The sequence below is a fragment of the Lynx canadensis genome, chromosome A3, assembly GCF_007474595.2.
Source record: "Lynx canadensis isolate LIC74 chromosome A3, mLynCan4.pri.v2, whole genome shotgun sequence".
Taxonomy (NCBI): Eukaryota; Metazoa; Chordata; class Mammalia; order Carnivora; family Felidae; genus Lynx; species Lynx canadensis.
In genome coordinates this window covers 65,659,304-65,677,786 of record NC_044305.1, presented here as the reverse complement: position 1 = coordinate 65,677,786, position 18,483 = coordinate 65,659,304, and the positions used below count along the sequence as shown (strand labels likewise).

General features: G+C 37.0%; 1 protein-coding gene across 3 annotated transcripts in view; it reads left to right on the top strand.

The window, feature by feature from the left end:
* Positions 1-18,483, top strand: part of PIGF (phosphatidylinositol glycan anchor biosynthesis class F) — a 106,540-nt gene that overhangs the window by 83,782 nt on the left and 4,275 nt on the right. For all 3 annotated transcript variants that reach the window (XM_030310541.1, XM_030310539.1, XM_030310540.2), the window contains one exon: positions 7,681-7,789. In XM_030310541.1, the coding sequence (XP_030166401.1) occupies positions 7,681-7,789 (109 nt within the window). The remainder of the gene's footprint in view (positions 1-7,680; positions 7,790-18,483) is intronic.

The following is an 18,483-nucleotide window of genomic DNA, read 5'->3' as shown; positions in this document are numbered from 1 at the left end:
ACTTCAAAGATCCTCATATGTGATATTGTTAGAACAATACTAATATGCACCTTGCAGGGTTATTGTCAGAACTGAGTGAGATGATGAGTGAAATCAAATAGCAAATGCTTCAGAAATATTTGTCAAATGGATTAACAAATGTCAGGGAGCATTTGTATATTTCACACTCCCAATGCTGACTGCTGTTTGCCTTAGTACCTCTTTCTGGTTTAGGTAGCAGACCCAGGAGTGCAGGGCATAGGCAGCTATGGAGAAGGGAATTCTTTCAGTCGATGTAGTATAAAACTAATTTGAACTTTGTCGTGAGAGGGCAACTGCAACTTAAGTTTTCATTCCTCCACCATAACTTAGTGATAGTGGTTTCTTCCCTAGCACTTTTATCATACTTTAAGAATTTAGCATAAAAAGCATGTCAAATTTTAAATGAGTTAGGGAATAGTTAATTCGATAGACTAATTTGTTTGATGTTAGAATTGGCCTTCTCAAACACTCACAGTTATACAAAAATATTTATCGTGTTTATTACAAAAGAATATGTAAGAGTTTGAATAGTAGAAAAATATAGGAAGTTCAAGATCCTAGTAATCCTATCAAAGAAGCAGCCATTACTGACAGATTTTAGTCTAATTTTGTCCACACATATCACTTATTTGCAATTTAAAAGCAAAAAATGGTTATACTATCACTGCTTTATAACTTACTTTATTTTTTTCTTTACTTATTAGGAACATCTTTAATTGTTTGTATAATCTAATTTTTCTTGCATAATGTCTTTAGTATATCTTCATCCTTAATTAAGAATACTTCTGTTTATATTGGTTTGAACAGTCAGGAAGCTGATTATCTCACGTAGCAGAGATTGTATGGTTCTAGATACAGATAGATAGTCAAGGTGTAGCTGTGCTTCTCACTGATTTTCCTGGTTCTTATCCTCAGGCTGTTAGTGAGACGGCAGCAGTCCTTTCCCTTGAGTCTTCCTAAGCTAATCACTGGGAGAGAGAATGGGATCACCATGATTTAATTAGTCTGGTCATCAGGGATGGGATGAATGTTGGGCAAGCATTCCATGTACCATGGTTTATTTAATTCCCTATTGAAGATTATATCAAATTTTCAGGATTATAAATAATGTTATTATGAACATCTTTGTATTATATAACTATATATGTGTATAACAGTTCCTGTGGACTAGATTCCTGGAGTAGAATTCCTACGTCAAAAGAAGTTGACAGACACTGCCAAACTAAAGTTCTAATTGGAAGAATATGTATATACCTACCAATAGAATGCTAGTTTCCCTGCATCCCAATCAGGACTTTTTACTTTTTTTTATCAGTTTATGAGGGCTGTTGCCTGCTGGGCTTTGCCAAGGGGGCTGACTGTTACCATCATCGCATCGTCTGATTTCTAATGAGATACATAAGCCCTGGCCAGAAATTTTTGAAAGTTGGATCTATTGAACCATTTATTAAATTTCAGCTGAATATTATGGATTAAATTACAGGGATAGCATATCCCTTACCCTGCCTCCCTTCTTTTCTTCTGCCTCACGTTACAGAAAACTGAGTAGAAGATAACATCCAGCACTCAAAATTCAGCTTCAAGACAGGAAAAATTGTAGTTGAGAAGACAGCTTCCTAGATAATTCACTCATGGTATCTGAGCAAATATGTAGTGTGGGCAGCCTGCCCTTGTGAAGTGTGAGCAAGATGAAAAGAAATGGCATGGCAACTCTAAGAACACGTTATAGAATAAGAAGAAGAAAAAGGCATGTGAAAGACAAAAGAATCCAGCCTGGAAGAAAGTAGTACTCAAGGAACAAAAACAAACTACCCAGTTTACCATAGAAAAATATTATTAAGGGCATAAATTCAATAAAATAAGAGCTCAAAGATAAGATGATGGGGAAAAAAATGAGGTGGAGAAGGAGATTACAGAATTAATTAAATAAAATGAGAATCCAAACCACACCATCACATGTCGTATATTAGAAACATAGACAAGTTAGAAAATCAAGTTCTAGCATGGAGGAAAGGTTTGAGCTAATCAAAACAAATGAGGGGTAGGGAAGAGTAAAGTAGTTAGAAAAGAAATGATAAATGCAGAGAACAAAGGAGATGAGCTTAAGACTAGCTAGGAGTGTCCCTAAAATAACAAAACAAATTAACTCAAAATATGACAGAAGACAGTTTCCCCAAATGGAGAAATCATTCAGTTTGTACATTAAGGGGACTCACTACGTTAGAAAAATAGTTGAAAATTAGGGTTACAGAACAATATATAAACACTACAAAAATAATATGAGCATTAGAGGTTATGTAGTGGGGGAGAGAAGATGGAGAAAATATAACTGTACCCCCCAACTACTCCGGCTGTCCCCACAACCTGAGCCTGTTTGATAAAACCTCTGGAGGGAATAAGGATTAAGTGAAATTCTATGTATTGAATAATGATTCCTCATCTTTTGCCTCGTCCTTTTCACTTGCTTGGTCCAAAACACTGACAGCCAGGCTTACGCAATCTAGGCAGAGTACGGAAATACTTCTTTCAGTGAAAAATGGTATAAAAGAAGAACCTGCAGATACTGATATTTGGGGGTTCTCTAAAAGCCAAGGTCCCTAATCAGTCCCTGGGACAGTGAAGCCCGCTTGTACGCAGTGGACATCTAGTCATCTGTTTAGTGTTCACTTTTTTGTTGTTTTTTAAAACATACATTTATTGAGATACAACTTCAGACCATAAAACCCACCCATTTAAAGTGTATAACGTAGTAGTTTTTAAGTATAGGCCCAGCTTTATAACCATCACCACAATCTAATTTTAGAACATCTTGCCACGCCAAGAAGAAACTCTGCCCATTAGCAGTCCCTCTCCTGCCCACCCTTACATACCCCCTTCCCCCCTTCCCAGGCAACTGCTAAAATATTTCCAGTCTCTCTAGATTTGCCTATTCTGGACATTTCATATGTAGTGTTTTAAGTAGAATGAGAAATGAACAATCATTGGACATTTCAGGAACACCTCTAAAGTGAAAGGCAGAAATGAAAACAAAAGGAAACTCAGAAAGGCGATATAAAGACCAGAAGATAACTTTAAAAATGTCCATTGTTTTCACATCTATAAAACACAAACAGGAGGCAGTCAAAAGGAATATTCTGAGAACAAGAAAGCTCCTGGAAATTAAAAAATAAGAAAAAAAAAATCAACAGAAGTAGAGACAAAGTTAGAAAGATCCCTTAGCCAAACAGAAAAGGCAAAAATATGGGAAATGGGTTAAAAGATTAAAAAAAAAATCAGAGGGTTAATTCCACATGGTAGTATTCCCAGCAAAAGAGTAAGAAAAACAGAAAATTCTTAGGGGATCTGGGTAGAAAAAGCAAGACTTTATAAGTCTTTAAAGAGAAAATGTCAAGAACCAAAAGACTTGTGACTGTAGATTAAGAAAGCCCATGAGTGGGGCGCCTGGGTGGCTCAGTCAGTTAAGCATCCTGCTTCCTCAGGTCATGATCTCACAGTTTGTGGGTTTGAGCCCCAGGTCGGGCTCTGTGCTAACAGCTCAGAGCCTGGAGCCTGCTTCCAATTCTGTGTCTCCCTCTCTCTCTGCCCCTCCCCATTCACACTCTGTCTCTCAAAAATAAACATTAAAAAAATTGTTTTAAAAAAAGGCTCATTGGTTTCCAGCATTATGGCTGAAAAGACACCCACTCCAAGGCACAGGCTTGTGAAATTTTAGATAACCACCAGGAAAAAGATGATTCTGAAGGCTACCAGAAAGGGCAGTGTGTGTTGTAGGGGGGTTGGGGAAGGGGGGTGGGGCACATGTTACCTAGAGAGGACTGGGAGCCAGAATGTCTGAACTTTTCAGGTGGGAAACAGAAAATAATGGAGCAATGTCTTCAAACTTCTAAGGCAAAATGATTTCCAACAACTACAATAAAGTCATTTTCAGACTTTAAACTATCTTTAAAATCTATTTTACCCTTTCTCAGGAATCTACTGAAGGAGGTGCTTTAAAAAACACAAAAAAAAGGAAAATAGGAGAAAGTCTTGGAATTTGGGAAGCAGGAGACCTAAAAGCATTGAGAGAGGCAAAGGGAATTCATAGGATGATGGTGTAGGGAGCTTACAGGACAGTGGCTGAGCCTCAGGCTTAGAGGGCAACCAGTTCTACTCACAGCATGTGAGGTGCCCTCCACAAGAGAAAGAGGGAGAACAAAGAATACAAACAATTTAGAGGTGATGTTTAGTTTCTTTAGAATAGAAATGGTTTAGTGACAAGTACCTAAGCAAATAGAGATTGAAAAAGAGGCAGTTCTTAACATCCAAAGAAAATTTAAAATCTATAAGAAAGGAAATGTGACTGTGGTTTATTGTGTGGTTCAGCTATGACAAACATTTTCATAGTCATATTAATGTAGATGCTGTGCTGTGGATTCAGCCGGGAGGAGAGGATGTTGCCATCAAGGAGGGGATGGTGAATCAGAGAGAATGAGCACATGGTGATGGGAGGCTTGTGGGAAGAGTGCTAAGTCCTCTTCTTCCATTGTAGAAAGCAGGGAGTAACTAAGTCTTGCAAACTCTATACATAGTGTACGTTCTTTACATTCGAGAAACACTGACGAGTTCACAATGTTTCTGCCTTGGGAGTGGATTTCAGGAGTGGGGAGGGATGCAGGGAGGGATTGTTAGTAGGTGTGCTCATCTAATACGATGTGGGACCTTAAAGGTGCTTATACATACTATGGTTTTGACAAATGCAAAATTTTAATTTTACAAAGATAGGCTACACAGTTTTTCTATTTTTAAAACCAGCTCCTGGTTCCTTTTTTTCCTATATTATATGTAAGATCATAAACTCCCTTGGGTGCATCAAATAAAATAGAGGACAACCTCTTGCATGTTTGCACTTTTTGTAACAAATATCAAATGGCCTCAGTGTGCTATAAAAGTGAAAAATGTGAAGACATGGATCTTGCCCCTCAAGCCCAAGGAACTTGGAGCTTAGAGGTTAGATAAGACATGGACATAACCCTTGTTGAGACATAGCTTTGATCATCTCTGCCTTGATTTAAAACCTTCAGTGGCTTCTTCAGTTTGACTTTTCAGGCTTTCCTAAAATCCTAACCCTAATTCTACCACAATGAGATACTGCTTCACACCCACTGAGATGATTGTAATCAAATAATAACAGGTATTAGAGGGGTGCTTGGGTGACTCAGCCAGTTAAGCGTCTGACTTCAGCTCAGGCTATGATCTCTCAGTTCACGAGTTCGAGCCCCGCATCAGGCTGTCTTGCTGTCAGCATGGAGCCCACTTTGGATCCCCTGCCTTCCTCTCTTTCTGCCCTTCCCCTGCTTGTGCTCTCTCTCTGTCTCTCTCTCAAAAATAAATAAACATTAAAAAAATTTTAAAAAACAAACATTAGCAAAGATGGGGAGAAATTGGAACTCTTGTACATTGCGAGTGGCAATATAAGATGGCTCAGATGCTTTGGGAAACAGTCTGGCAGTTCCTTTACAAGATTAAACACCGTTACCATATGACCCAGGAATTCCATTTCTTCGTATATCCCAAAGAAAAATGAGAACACAAAACATGCACATGAATGTTTATAGTGGCATTATGCATAGTAGCCAAAAACTCAAAAAAACTCAGATGTCCAGCTGATGCATAGAGAGAATAAATGTGGTATATCTATACAGCAAAATGTTATTTGACAATAAAAAAGAAGTATTTTCAGGTGCTACAAAATGGATGGATCTTGAAAACATTACACTAAGTGAAAGAAGCCAATCACAAATTCCATTTATATGAAATGTTCAGAATAGGCAAATCCCTAGAGACAGAAAGTGGTTGCCTGGGGCTGGAGGAAAGGGGAATTGGGGAGTGAGTGCTAATGGGTAAAAGGGTGTCATTTTGGGATGATGGTTGCACAACTCTAAATGCACTAAAGACCATTGAATTGTGTGCTTTAAGTGAGTAAATTGTATGGCTGAGAAAGGGCTATCCGGGGCAGGTTTTCACTGTACTCAGTAAAGGTGCTATTTTTAAAAATCCTAACTCTAACCTACTTACCCAGCCTTATTTCCCATTCTTCCACTCAGCCTCAACCACTTTTACTTGAGTTCTTTCTGTCTGCAGTGCAGCTCTGTCTCCAGTTTGTCAAGCCCAGATGCCACTCATTCTCCCAATTCTGATGGAACTTCCTCTTCCATAAAATGGGAGAAGTAAATTCTTCCCAGCAGAAAGTAAACCTTACTCTCAGCCTCTCCCAGACTTTATGTCTCTAGGCACATCACTTTATGTATTGCAACATAGAGGACTTATGTGTTAAGTGAAAGCTAGTCAACATTTGTCAGCCACAAATAGTCAAAAATTAACCCTAGAAAATCCTTTAAATTGCCTGAACAGTAGAGTTCCCTCTTTACATTCAACTCCCCAGTTTTTTTTTCCTCCAGGATTGGGACAGATCTCTGTTTTGTTGAATGCTTCAGCATGTTGAATGCTGAAGAAATTGACTTGCATTTTTAGGTGTTATATAAAATAAAAAGAACAGTGAAGCCCAGCAAATAACACAGATTGGGACCTGTGGTGATTGGTTCCAACCTTCTTCCAGTCCTGATTTTCAGTACAGACAAGCTAAAGCTCTTATCTTGTGTAGGTGGACCAAGGGGGAGTAACGAGAGAGACAGGTGACAGAGGGATTGGCTTAGGAACTGACTTGTCATTTGGGGCTACTTTAACTCAGTGTATATTTTGTATGTAATGGCCCATGAAGTCCTCTAACAGAAGAAATGTTTTCCTTTTTTCCCACACCGGCTGGAAAAAACTGCTTTTCATAACTTTATGCATCACAACCTTTCATTTTGAACAAGTGAATATTTGGACCCTACTTACTGCACTGTGGTGGGATTTTACTCTCCTGTAACCAGACTCATGCTCCACATGCCTAAGTGGTCACACTGTGAGAGGCTGAAACCCAGACCGATTCAGAATGGCAGAATTCTGTCTTTTCACCTTTACCCCCTAAGATGCACACTTAATCAATAAGGATTGTAGGCGAAATCACTGGATATTTTGAAATCTGTTGTTCTTGTTCTCTACTCCTGCCCCATCAAATAAATAGTGTTGATCTGTTTACATGAAATGTGCAATCAGAAGAACTAGTTGAATAAGTGATGTTCCTTCCATGCAGTGGAATACTAGTATAGCTAGTATAATTAACAAGGGAAAACAAAACAGCAAAATTGGGTTTATAAATATGCATTTGAGTTTTGGTAAAGGATGTATACATAAATGCATACCATTCCAAACAAAATTGTGTATATATTTGTGCATGCATAAAATATTTCCAGAAGGATATGTACTACGTTGGTGATAGCAGCTACTGCTAGGAAGGGACCCAGAGTTGATAAGGGTGGGAGGAAGTCAGCTTTCACTGCAAATTCTCTTCCATATTGTTTGACTTTCGCCATGTGCTGCACATAGTACCTTTCCCACTGAAAAACATTTATATTCTCTTACCGATTACTTGTTAATAGTTCATGGTAAATATATGCCAATTCGAGATGATCGTTAAATGAACAGAGCATATGTGTGTAGTGTCAGTTTGCACCACTGTTTGATTCTCTAGCAGCTAAGGTATATACCACCAATGATTTACGTATTTGTGTTTTACAGAGTTACATCCATTTGGGAGAACAGTCTTCAGATCACTACGATTTCTAGTTTTATAGGAACATGGCTTGGCGCCTTCCCTATTCCACTCGATTGGGAAAGACCATGGCAGGTTGGTTTCAGCTACTTAAAGCAACAAAATAAATGTTTGTACAGTGATGGTAAAACTGAGGAAGCTAGCCAGTATGCCTGTATAAATGATGTTGTTCAGTTAAGTAGGGATGCCACTTCCCTGTCACTGTAATCTCAGATACCTCTTATTGGCCACAGGGCCCATTGGCATCCAGATCAGCCTGGTTCTGTCTTCCAGCACTATTTTTTTCTACGTGTATAAGTGAATAAATAAGCTTAGTTTATGAATATTTATAGGAATTTTTTAAAAACAAGGTAGAGGTGCAGAAATTGCCTATTTTCAACTTAGATGTTCATTGCCTTTGTGCTCTTAGATTCGTATTTTCTTAACTTGATTTATGGCCAAGTTGAATGTTAATTTTGAGAGATTTTTTAAAAGCATATAGCAAAGTACGTTTTGAAGTAGGGGTACATGATATCGAGGGGAAACTCATAAACCTCAGGTTTTTGTTTCTGATCACAATAGGAAATAGCTAATAAGCTAGGTTAAAACACTATGAGTAAGGGGCGCCTGGGTGGCGCAGTCGGTTGAGCGTCCGACTTCAGCCAGGTCACGTTCTCGCGGTCCGTGAGTTCGAGCCCCGCGTCAGGCTCTGGGCTGATGGCTCGGAGCCTGGAGCCTGTTTCGGATTCTGTGTCTCCCTCTCTCTCTGCCCCTCCCGTTTTGTATGTCTCTCTCTGTCCCACAAATAAATAAACGTTGAAAAAAAAAATTAAAAAAAAAAAAAAACACTATGAGTAAGTGTTCTTTTTATTCCCATTTTACAGATGAGGAAACATATAATATTTCAAAGTGCACCAAGCTAGTAATGAATATATCTTTGTCTTCATTTTTAATGACTTCGTAGTATGCCATTATATAGTTATCCCTACATTTATTTAGCAAATTCACTAGTGATCCTTTAGGTTATTGCCAGTATTTCACTATCATAGACAGTGCTGTGATTAACACCTTGAATCCATATTTTCATGGATTTTCCAGTTATTTTCTCAAGATAATTTTTCCCACATGGAACTGTAGTCTTAAAAATCATACTTTCTTTTTTTCAACATGAAGAGAATTGTTTTCGTATTACAAAGACAGTACATATTTATTTAGAAAATTTAAACAATATTAATAACTATAAAGGAGAAAGGAAAAATTATCAAATATCCAACCACCCAGAGGCAACCCTCATTTCATTTGTATTTTGGTGATAATTTGTGCAGTTCTCTCTGTGTATAACTATAATATATATGTCATTTTTTTTTTTTTAATGCCCTGTCCTTAGTCACTTTATTGCTAAATTAAAGAAAGACTTTTTAGACCTTACTGTCAGGGCTTCTCTGAGCATTAACTCGCTGGAAACACACTCTTTTCCTTCTTGAAACTCTTATCTTGACTTTCTGCAACAACAGTGTCCACAGCTTTTCTTTCTACTTCTCTAGTTTCTCCTTCTCAGCCTCCCGGAGAGCTTCTTCCAGACTACCTGTTCTTAAAACACCAGTATTCCCTTGATTTCTAACATCTTTTTTTCTCTCACTCTCTCTGCATGACATTATTCATTGGCCATGACTGCAACTAAAATATGGCCAATGAATCCCGAATCTTTATCTCCTGCCCGTGGCCTCTGAACTTCAGACTCATAAATGCAACAGTGTGTTCCTCTTTAGGTTCCATAGCTACCTTGAACTCAATGTACTTAAAATTCAACTTTTTCTTTCTCCCCCGTGATGTAAGTAGCACTGTCATCCACCCATTTGCTCCAGTCATCAACCTGAGAGTCATCCCTGATACTGCCTTCCCTTCACAGCTCAGATTGAACAGGTCACTGGCCCTTTTGATTCTAGTGTTTTGTTTTGTTTTGTTTTGTTTTACTTTTTTTTTCTTTAATGTTTATTTATTTGGAGAGAGAGACAGCGGGAGCAAGGGAGGGGCACAGAGAGAGGGAAACACAGAATCTGAAGCAGGCTCCAGGCTCTGAGCTGTCAGCACAGATCCTGACCCAGGACTTGAACCCACGAACCGTGAGATTATGACCTGAGCTGAGGTTGGACGCTCAACTGACTGAGCCACCCAGGTGCCCTGTTGATTCTAGTTTTTTAACATTTCTTGGATCTATCTTCTCTCCATTTACATTTAATTCTATAACTTGTACAGGCGTCTCTCATCTTGCTTTATGTCCTCCCTGCCAAACCATTCTTTACCTAGCAAACTGCAGACCTGATCCTGTCATTTCTCCTGCTTAAAATCTTCCAGTGGCTTCCTCACTGCTTGCCTTGAATAAAGTCCAAGCCCTTTCGCATAGCTTATAAGGCCTCTATGCTCTTGTTTCTGCTTAGATGTGTAGGGCTGTTATTCAGATCGCAGCTCTTCCATTTACTGTGTTATTGAACAGGTTCACTCTAACATGGAGGCAATAGTCGTGAGGACTAAATGAGATTATGTGTAAGAAACGTTAGCTGTTATCTTAATTCATAATTAACATCCTTATTTATTAAGTCTTTGGAAAATAGTACTATCACTTCCTTAGATAAATTCTTAAAGTGGAATTGCTGGGTATGCATTTTTTAAATCATTTTATTTTTTCCATCATGGTAAGTGTACTCTTTAATCCCCACCCCCTATTTTCCTCATTCCCCCCCCTCCACCTTCCCTCTGGTAACCCATCAGTTTGTTCTCTATAGTTAAGAGTCTCTTTCTTGGTTTGTCTCTCTTTTTTCTTTGCCCGTTTGTTTTGTTTCTTAAATTTCACATATCCATGAGATCACATGGTATTTGTCTTTCTTTGACTTATTTCACTTAGCATTATACTCTGTATATCCATCTGGGTCATTGCAAATGGCAAGATTTCATTCTTTTTTATGGCTGAATAATAGAACAGTGTATATATGTGCCATATCTTCATCCATTCATCAATCAGTGCACACTGGGCTGCTTCCATAATTTGGCTGTTGTAAATAATGCTGCTATAAACATAGGGGTGCAAGTATCCCTTTGAATTATTGTTTTTATGTTTTTTGGACAAATACCCAGTAGTGTGATTCCTGGATCGTAGGGTAGTTCTGTTTTTAATTTTGGAGGGAATGTCTGTACTGTTTTCCACAGTGGCTGGACCAGTTTGTGTTCCCACCAATAATACACAAGTGTTCCTTTTTCTCTACATCCTTGCTGACACCTGTTATTTCTTGTGTCTTTGATTTTAGCCATTCTGATAGGTGTGAGGTGGTATCTCGTTGTAGTTTTGATTTGCATTTCCCTGATGATGAGTGGTGTATATATGTCATTTTTAATCTTTTTTTTTTTCCTTCAGTAGTATGTTATGGAGCTCATTCCTTGTCAGTGAACATTTACATATATATATATATATATATATATATATAAAATATTCCATTATTTGGGTGAAATCATATATCAGTTTCTTATGAATGAACATTTAGATTGTTTATAGTTTCACAATTACTGTTTTACTGTTACTAATTATGGTGATTATTATCATTTTTAAGCATACATCTTTGCATATTTGTCAATTTTCTCTAGTATAATTCCTAGATAATAGCTGAGTTAAATTTTTGATATGTATCTCACTTTCCAAGGGCCTTAAAGGGATTTGGATTATATGTCTTGCACTTAAATGCCTATTTTGAGTCCATTCTTTGTTTTCTAGTAGATGTCTCCTAGACAGACAAGTTGTTCTTTTATGTTCAGTAAGTCTGGTGGGTTTTTCCTTCCCTATTCTATTCATCTGTTATGTGTTATAGACATCCCTGGAGGTTTGTGTCACTGATACCCTTTTCAAGGTTTTAGTACTGATAAAGGTTTTTGTTTATATTTCCTTGGCCATCTCAGTGATCACTAGGAGATGGAGACTCATTTGTACTCAAGTTACCATCTATGGAACTTAATTTCATTCAACAGGGTCAGTGATTTCTAAATTGGAGCAGGACAATCAAAATCATTGAAAAGTATACATAGCAAGTTGTGTTTTAATCTGTAGTAGATTCATTACTTTCAGATACATGCAATTAAATCTAAATACAAATTATTGATATATAAAACACTATGGGCTATCAGCTTTAATGAGTTGGTAAGGTAATGTGTGATTAACATGTCAGTTTGCATGTAGATGGAATATTTCAGCGTGTAAGTGTTTGATATTTTATACCTGTCTAAATCATAAGTAGAAGTAGAAACTGATTTGTGGGGAGTAGATGTGCCTTTGTAAAATCTGGGTTTAAGTTTGCATAGAAAATATATATGTTGATGATTTTCAATCCATTTATCTATTTTGGATTGTCCAGGCTTTTAGCTACCTACTTTCATTTTTCTACCTTAGTGCTTATTTACAGTAAGAGGTAAGCTAGATCCAAATCGATAGTTTACTTTTTAAATTAGTGTAAAGTTTCCATTTGAATTATTGACTTTTAAAAAAGATTTTCCAGCTTGTTAATTTCTGTAAAAAGTGTTGGTCTTCATTAAGAATGTTTGATTCAACTGGAATATTACTCGTTCTTTTTTTTTTTAATGTTTATTTATTTTTCAGAGAGAGAGAGAGAGAGAGAGAGAGAGGGAGAACTGGGAAGGGGCAGAGAGAGAGGAAGAGAGAGAGGATTCCAAGCAGGCTCTGAGCTGTCAACGCAGAGCCCGATGCAGGGCTTGAACTCGCGAACCGGGAGATCATGACTTGAGCCAAAGTCAGACGTTCACCCAACTGAGCCACCCAGGCACCCCTATTACTGGGTCTTTAATTGTCTTTACTGTTGGGTTGTTTTCAGAGTGTTCCAGGTTAATGACCTACATATTCACTATAATCTTTTTAAAATTATGAAACCTACTGTTGGTGAAATGATAATGTATAATTAATCATCTTTATTCATATAATAATCACCTGCTCCTCTCTCTTTTAGCAGTTACTTGCTGACAAACTAGAGAAATGATGAGGCTTCATTTTTTTCTTTCACTTTTTAATTTCAGCAAACAAGTTGTTTTGTTAAGTAACTACATAGAGTAAGTACTCAGTGTGGCTCTTGATACTGACAGAATCTGCCAGAGTAACAAATAAACCTGATAAAGAAATATGGCATTACCTCAAAATGGAGATTTTTTCTAGAGCAAAATTTCATAAGAAGAGCCTACTGTATATACTTAATACTATCTAAAGCATAACATGTATAAAGAAGACATTTTAGTTCTCTGTTCCTTTTATTTATATTCTAGTCAGAGGAACAAGAGTATCTTGTCAAGTGAGTATTTCTTCTTTAAAAACACACATATAAACAACCCCACAAGAAAACGTTTACATGTATTAGTTCAATTTTCTATACTTTGAACTGAAATCTGACTTTGTATAAAGTTCCAGAGGCCAAACATAAGGTTATAATGATATGAGTTCTGTATTGAGCAATTTCAAGCATATTTATATTTCTAAAATCATTTCATCACCAAATGACTAAGAAAGGCTATTGAAAATATGTAATCTTGGGGCACCTGGGTGGCTCAGTCGGTTAAGCATCCAACTTTTGGTTGTGTCCAACTTCTGCTCAGGTCATGGTCTCACGGTTCATGGCTTTGAGCCCTGCGTTGGGCTGTGTGCTGACAGCTTGGAGCCTGGAGCCTTCTTTGGATTCTGTGTCTCCCTCTCTCTCTGCCCCTCTCCCACTTGTGCTTTGTGTCTCTCTCTTTCTCTCTCTTTCAAAAATAAAAATTTTTTAAAAAATATGTAATCTCAGTGAAAAAAGTTTTTTCCATTTACTAGTATGAATTTTAAATAATGACAAGTGACAAAAGAGAGTAGACATCTTTAAAGTTGGAGGGGAGCCTTCTCTTGCAGGTGGCAGGAAGAGGATTTGATTAAAGAGAATATGGTATGGTGGCTACCCACAACCATGTTGGTCATTTTTATTGTTTTTAAAAAAAATATTTGCAAGATATCTTCTCTTCCCTGCTTTAATTACTTGCCTTTAAATATCAGCAAGAAAATAAACATTTAAATTGCCTGTAACCCAGGCAGCCCCCTTTACTCCCAGAGAATGCTCATGGTTTTATAGTTACTGACAAAATAAACATTCTGACTGTGGAAAACCTTTGTACATTATAATTATTTGCTGCAGCTAAATAGCTACATAAGTTCCTACTGTGTACAAAGCATATATTCAATGTAAGTATAACAGGTAAATATTACACAAGACTGGATTTAACTGATAACAATAATTTAGATTCAGATTTAATATGCTCTAAATGTTTTATAGAATAGTTATGAGATTTTTATCTTGAAAATGTCTTAATTCTTTCTTTTATCAAAAATGCCAGTGTTTCATGTTATTAAAAAAAAAAATGAATGTGAGGTTAAGAAATGTTGGTTATTCTGAGCAAAGGAAATTTGCCATAAAGTTTTTAAACCCACTTGTTTTATTAATAGGTAGATAATGTGATGATTAAGAGCTATTGCTAGGTTCAAATCCTGGCTCTGCCACTTACTAGTGAGGATTAAATTATATGATCCTTCTAAAGTACTTAGTTCAAAACCTGACACATAGTTACTGCTTAATTAATGTTATAGGCATTTGTGACCTATAAAAGGACTAGTTTAATGACTGTATTTTTAGCATTACCATAAAATACAAATTCCATTATTTGGGTTTTCAAAGTATTGGAGAGCGCATTGATTGCCTCCTTGTGTTATTTGTACTGCCCAGGTTTAGGATCTAACCCTGATTCTCTTTATTGCTGGGGACTCAGAAACAGCTTTTGTCCACCCCTTCCCTCCCCTTCCTTTCCTTTCTCCCTTCCTCCCCTTCCTTCCCTTCTTCTACCATTCCTTCCTTCTTTCCTTCCTTCCTTCTTTTTTCCTTCCTCCCTCTCTCTTTCTTCCTTCCTTCCTCTCTTTCACTCTCTCTCCCCCTTTCTTTCTCTTTCTTTCCCTTCTTCCTTTCTAAAAGGCCATAGTTTAGATCTCCTTGGAAAAGCTTGAGTAGTTATTATATTGCATTTCTTTCCACAAAAGAATTTCATATAAATGCCATGACCACTGGTGGTGTATGTATTTTAAACCATAAAATTTAATATACTTGCAGGAGAGAATTTGAAGTTAATATTCAGAGCTTTTGTGCCTAGAGAACCTACAGCTGCCTTTAAACTCTGCACTTGAGTGCTGCTATCTCTAAAATGGAATTGAACCAGATAATCACATCTCTTCTGAGTATACGTATTTCCTATAAAGTTAAAAAGCAAAATTGAGCATTTTTTGAAAACAATTTAAAATTGTTTAAAAATACTTGTACTTATTCCCATAATCTATATAAGGCATTGTTATATTTAAAAACACTTTTTTGTTTTCTCTAGTTTTAGGTTAAAAATTTTGTGAAAAATATATATTCATTTTCTAAAGTCACAGATGCTACAGATAATGCATAAATTGAAGCTAGGGATAAGGATTACTGGAAATACTGCTAGAGTGAGGGATAAAACTAAGATCATGGATTTAATTATTAAAGGGTGGCATGTTTTTAGGTTAATTGGTGTTTCTGTTATCAAAGGTATTATACAGTGTTGTAGGCAGACCAAAATAAAATACTAACATATGAATAGGATTTATGTTTCAAGCATGAGGGGAAAAAAAAACCTATATAATATTTAACTGACAGAAAGTGTTTTATATTTATTATTTATTTTTTTAATATGAAATTTATTGTCAAATTGGTTTCCATATAACACCCAGTGCTCATCCCAACAGGGGCCTTCCTCAATGCAATGGTTTTGTATTTAAAAGGTGGGTTCATTGTATGGTAATCATGCTGCTAATACTCTGCTGGCAGGACTTCCACATGAGAAAGACTGGTGCTAGCCAGGTTAATTTATTTGCACAATCTTGGCAAGGAGCACTATAGGTTAGCATCACTTCAACAAAAAGTTGCAGGTTGGAGACTACGCACCTCTCCACAAATAGCTCTTCTAAATGTGTGCTTGGTCATAGGAAAGTGGTAGGGTATGCCTGGATCGGTGCAGACTTAAACCATAGAAATGCATTCGGGTGAGTAGATTCATCTATAATGTATTTCTACATCAGACAAGAAATAGCATTTGCTTTAAGAACATCTGGAAAAACGCATCACTAACAATCAAATACACAGGAAAATACAAATGATCATTTAAAGCTAGTGGAAGTGTCACCAGGCTTTGAAAGATGAATTGTGTCATGCCAATGGACATTTGTGGTAAATGAGCACAATAAACTAAACATTAAACTGTAGCTTGTGGGAAATTTAGAACTAGCTCCCTGGGTTTTATCTTACTTTGTTATCTGGAGGAGCCAGTCATCCTAGTGATTGTGAGTTGTTCTGTTTCTAGGTTTTCTGATCTGTAGAAAGATCAGTTTCCCTAGGATATCTATGATATCCTATACCTTTCCAAAGATTACAGTTCCGTTGCAACACGTATTTTTAAGAATTTATTGTTAAAATTAAATATCCAAAATCAAATCATCTTAGTTTCAACTTAACTGCTTGGTTTATAGTAGGGGCTCAGTAGTTTTGAATGAATGGAGTCATTTGAATGAGACTATTACAAATGACACACACGTCTACCAGTGGTTGGTTTAAAATCAGTTTTTGTACTTATGCTTCTTAAAGTTTACAAAAACTGACAGCCAGGAGCAAAAAGTGCCCTTCTATTTCTGAGATGAGGCTACATATGGTTAATATAATGCAGTGTGTTGTATGGCTTTTAGAGTTTTCCTGTAAGCTTTTACTCCCCAGACATTTCATGTGAAGATTGGCATGTATTAAAGAGGATTACCAAGGCAAGGGAATAGTTCCTATAGCACAGTATAACATTGCTCATGAACTATTTTATTTGTTCTAAACTGCCACTTCTAATTATTACCTAGCAGTGTCAGTTACCTAAGAAATACTTAGTGACCATATAAGGTTTTTTTTTAATAAAGTTTATTTATTTTGAGAGAGAAATAGAGTGCGCGCACGTGAGTTGGGGAGAGGCAGAGACAGAGGGAGAGAGAATCCTAGGCAGGCTCTGTGCTGTCAGTGCAGAGCCCAGCGTAGGGCTCTATCCCACAAACTGTGAGATCATGACCTGAGCCGAGATCAAGAGTCAGATGCTTTACCGACTGAGCCACCCAGGTGTCCCAATGATCATAGAAGTTTAATTTTTTCAAGTTAAAACATATAATATACAAAGTGATACCAATGCATGGTGCTTCACAGCTTTCATGACAGATTCTAAAATAGTACAATTGCCCCATGTTTTAAGTACAAGAGGTACTATTATCCCTGTTTTGTACATTGGGAAACTCAGGCTCCAATGGTAAGCGACCTGGCCAAGGCCACGCAGCTAGAAGTGGTTCCACAGCATAGCCCGTTCCTACACCACTGACTGTGCTGCTTACTCCCTAGAAGAGCCAAAGAAAGCTCCTAAGCAAAATATTAAGGATTTTTTTTTAAGTGGCCTAATGTTTTTATACAGTTATTTTAAAACTTCTGTTGAATATCTGAAACTAATTTCAGAAAAAAATCCTCCTCTAATTTCAAATACCTGATCATCACTTTAGGACACCTGCGGTAGCTCATAAACTGCCATAGTCAGTGACTTACCCGACTAGCTGTCACGTGGCATCAAAACCTGTGGACTCCATTTTGGCAACAGGAAAAGGGTGAAAATCTACTTGCATTTAATATGTATTAAATGAACCTAAGTACTGTTGTGCAGATTATAATAAAATATATTTAAGTTACTCTCAAATCACATAACAAATGCCATCTCCGTTACTGAAATTGATCCTTAAAATGCTGAACCAAAATGTAGAGGGTCACTGTATTACTTTGGCTGACTAGAACAGTTAATAATACTTGTGAGGTTCGAGTACAGTGATTCTTCACCAGGAGTCCATAGGTGGGGGGTCTGTGAGCCCCTGATATTATATGACACATACATACAAAACCTGTGGATCATGTTTGACAAGAAGGAAACATGAGCTCAGTTCGATGTAGTTTTTAAAAAATATTTTTAAAGTACTTAAAAAATTTTGGGAAGCATTTTTTTAATACGATCAGCTTCAGAGATTGTGCATTTGGGGAAATGATGGTGTTCTAGATTATAATGGCAACTTAGATGTGCCTACTGGGAATATGAACTAAAAGATTATTAGCAATTTATAGCTCACATGTACTATGTGCCAGATACTGTTTTAGGCATGGTGCTAAGTACCACATAGTGCATTCTGTTGTTTACTCGTTACAGCAATCCCCGTGAGGTGGGTTTTATGATGAGGTACGTTCCTCACTTCACAGGTGAGAAACCAAGGTACCAAGGTAAGGTGACTTTCACAGGGTTCCATATTTAATAAATGGCAGAGCCAAGATTCAAATTCAGTCTAATACAAAAATTAGAGTTCTTAAATCATTCTGTACCACTTAGAACATACTTTGGAAAGTCCCAAGACTATATAGATACATCAGTAATGCCTGATCAGAAGAGAGCAGTGTGGTCTTCAGGTGGAAATAAGCTTGTGTAATTTTGAAATGTCGTTCAACCAGCAAGAATATTGATTTAACTGAGAAAACATACAAAGTTAAATATGTACTTACTGAGAAATTGTTTTTTAGCTTATTAGGGTGGAATTGTTTTATTTCTGAGGTTAACACAACTTATTGCTGATATCATGTACCCTGTAATATAGGCCT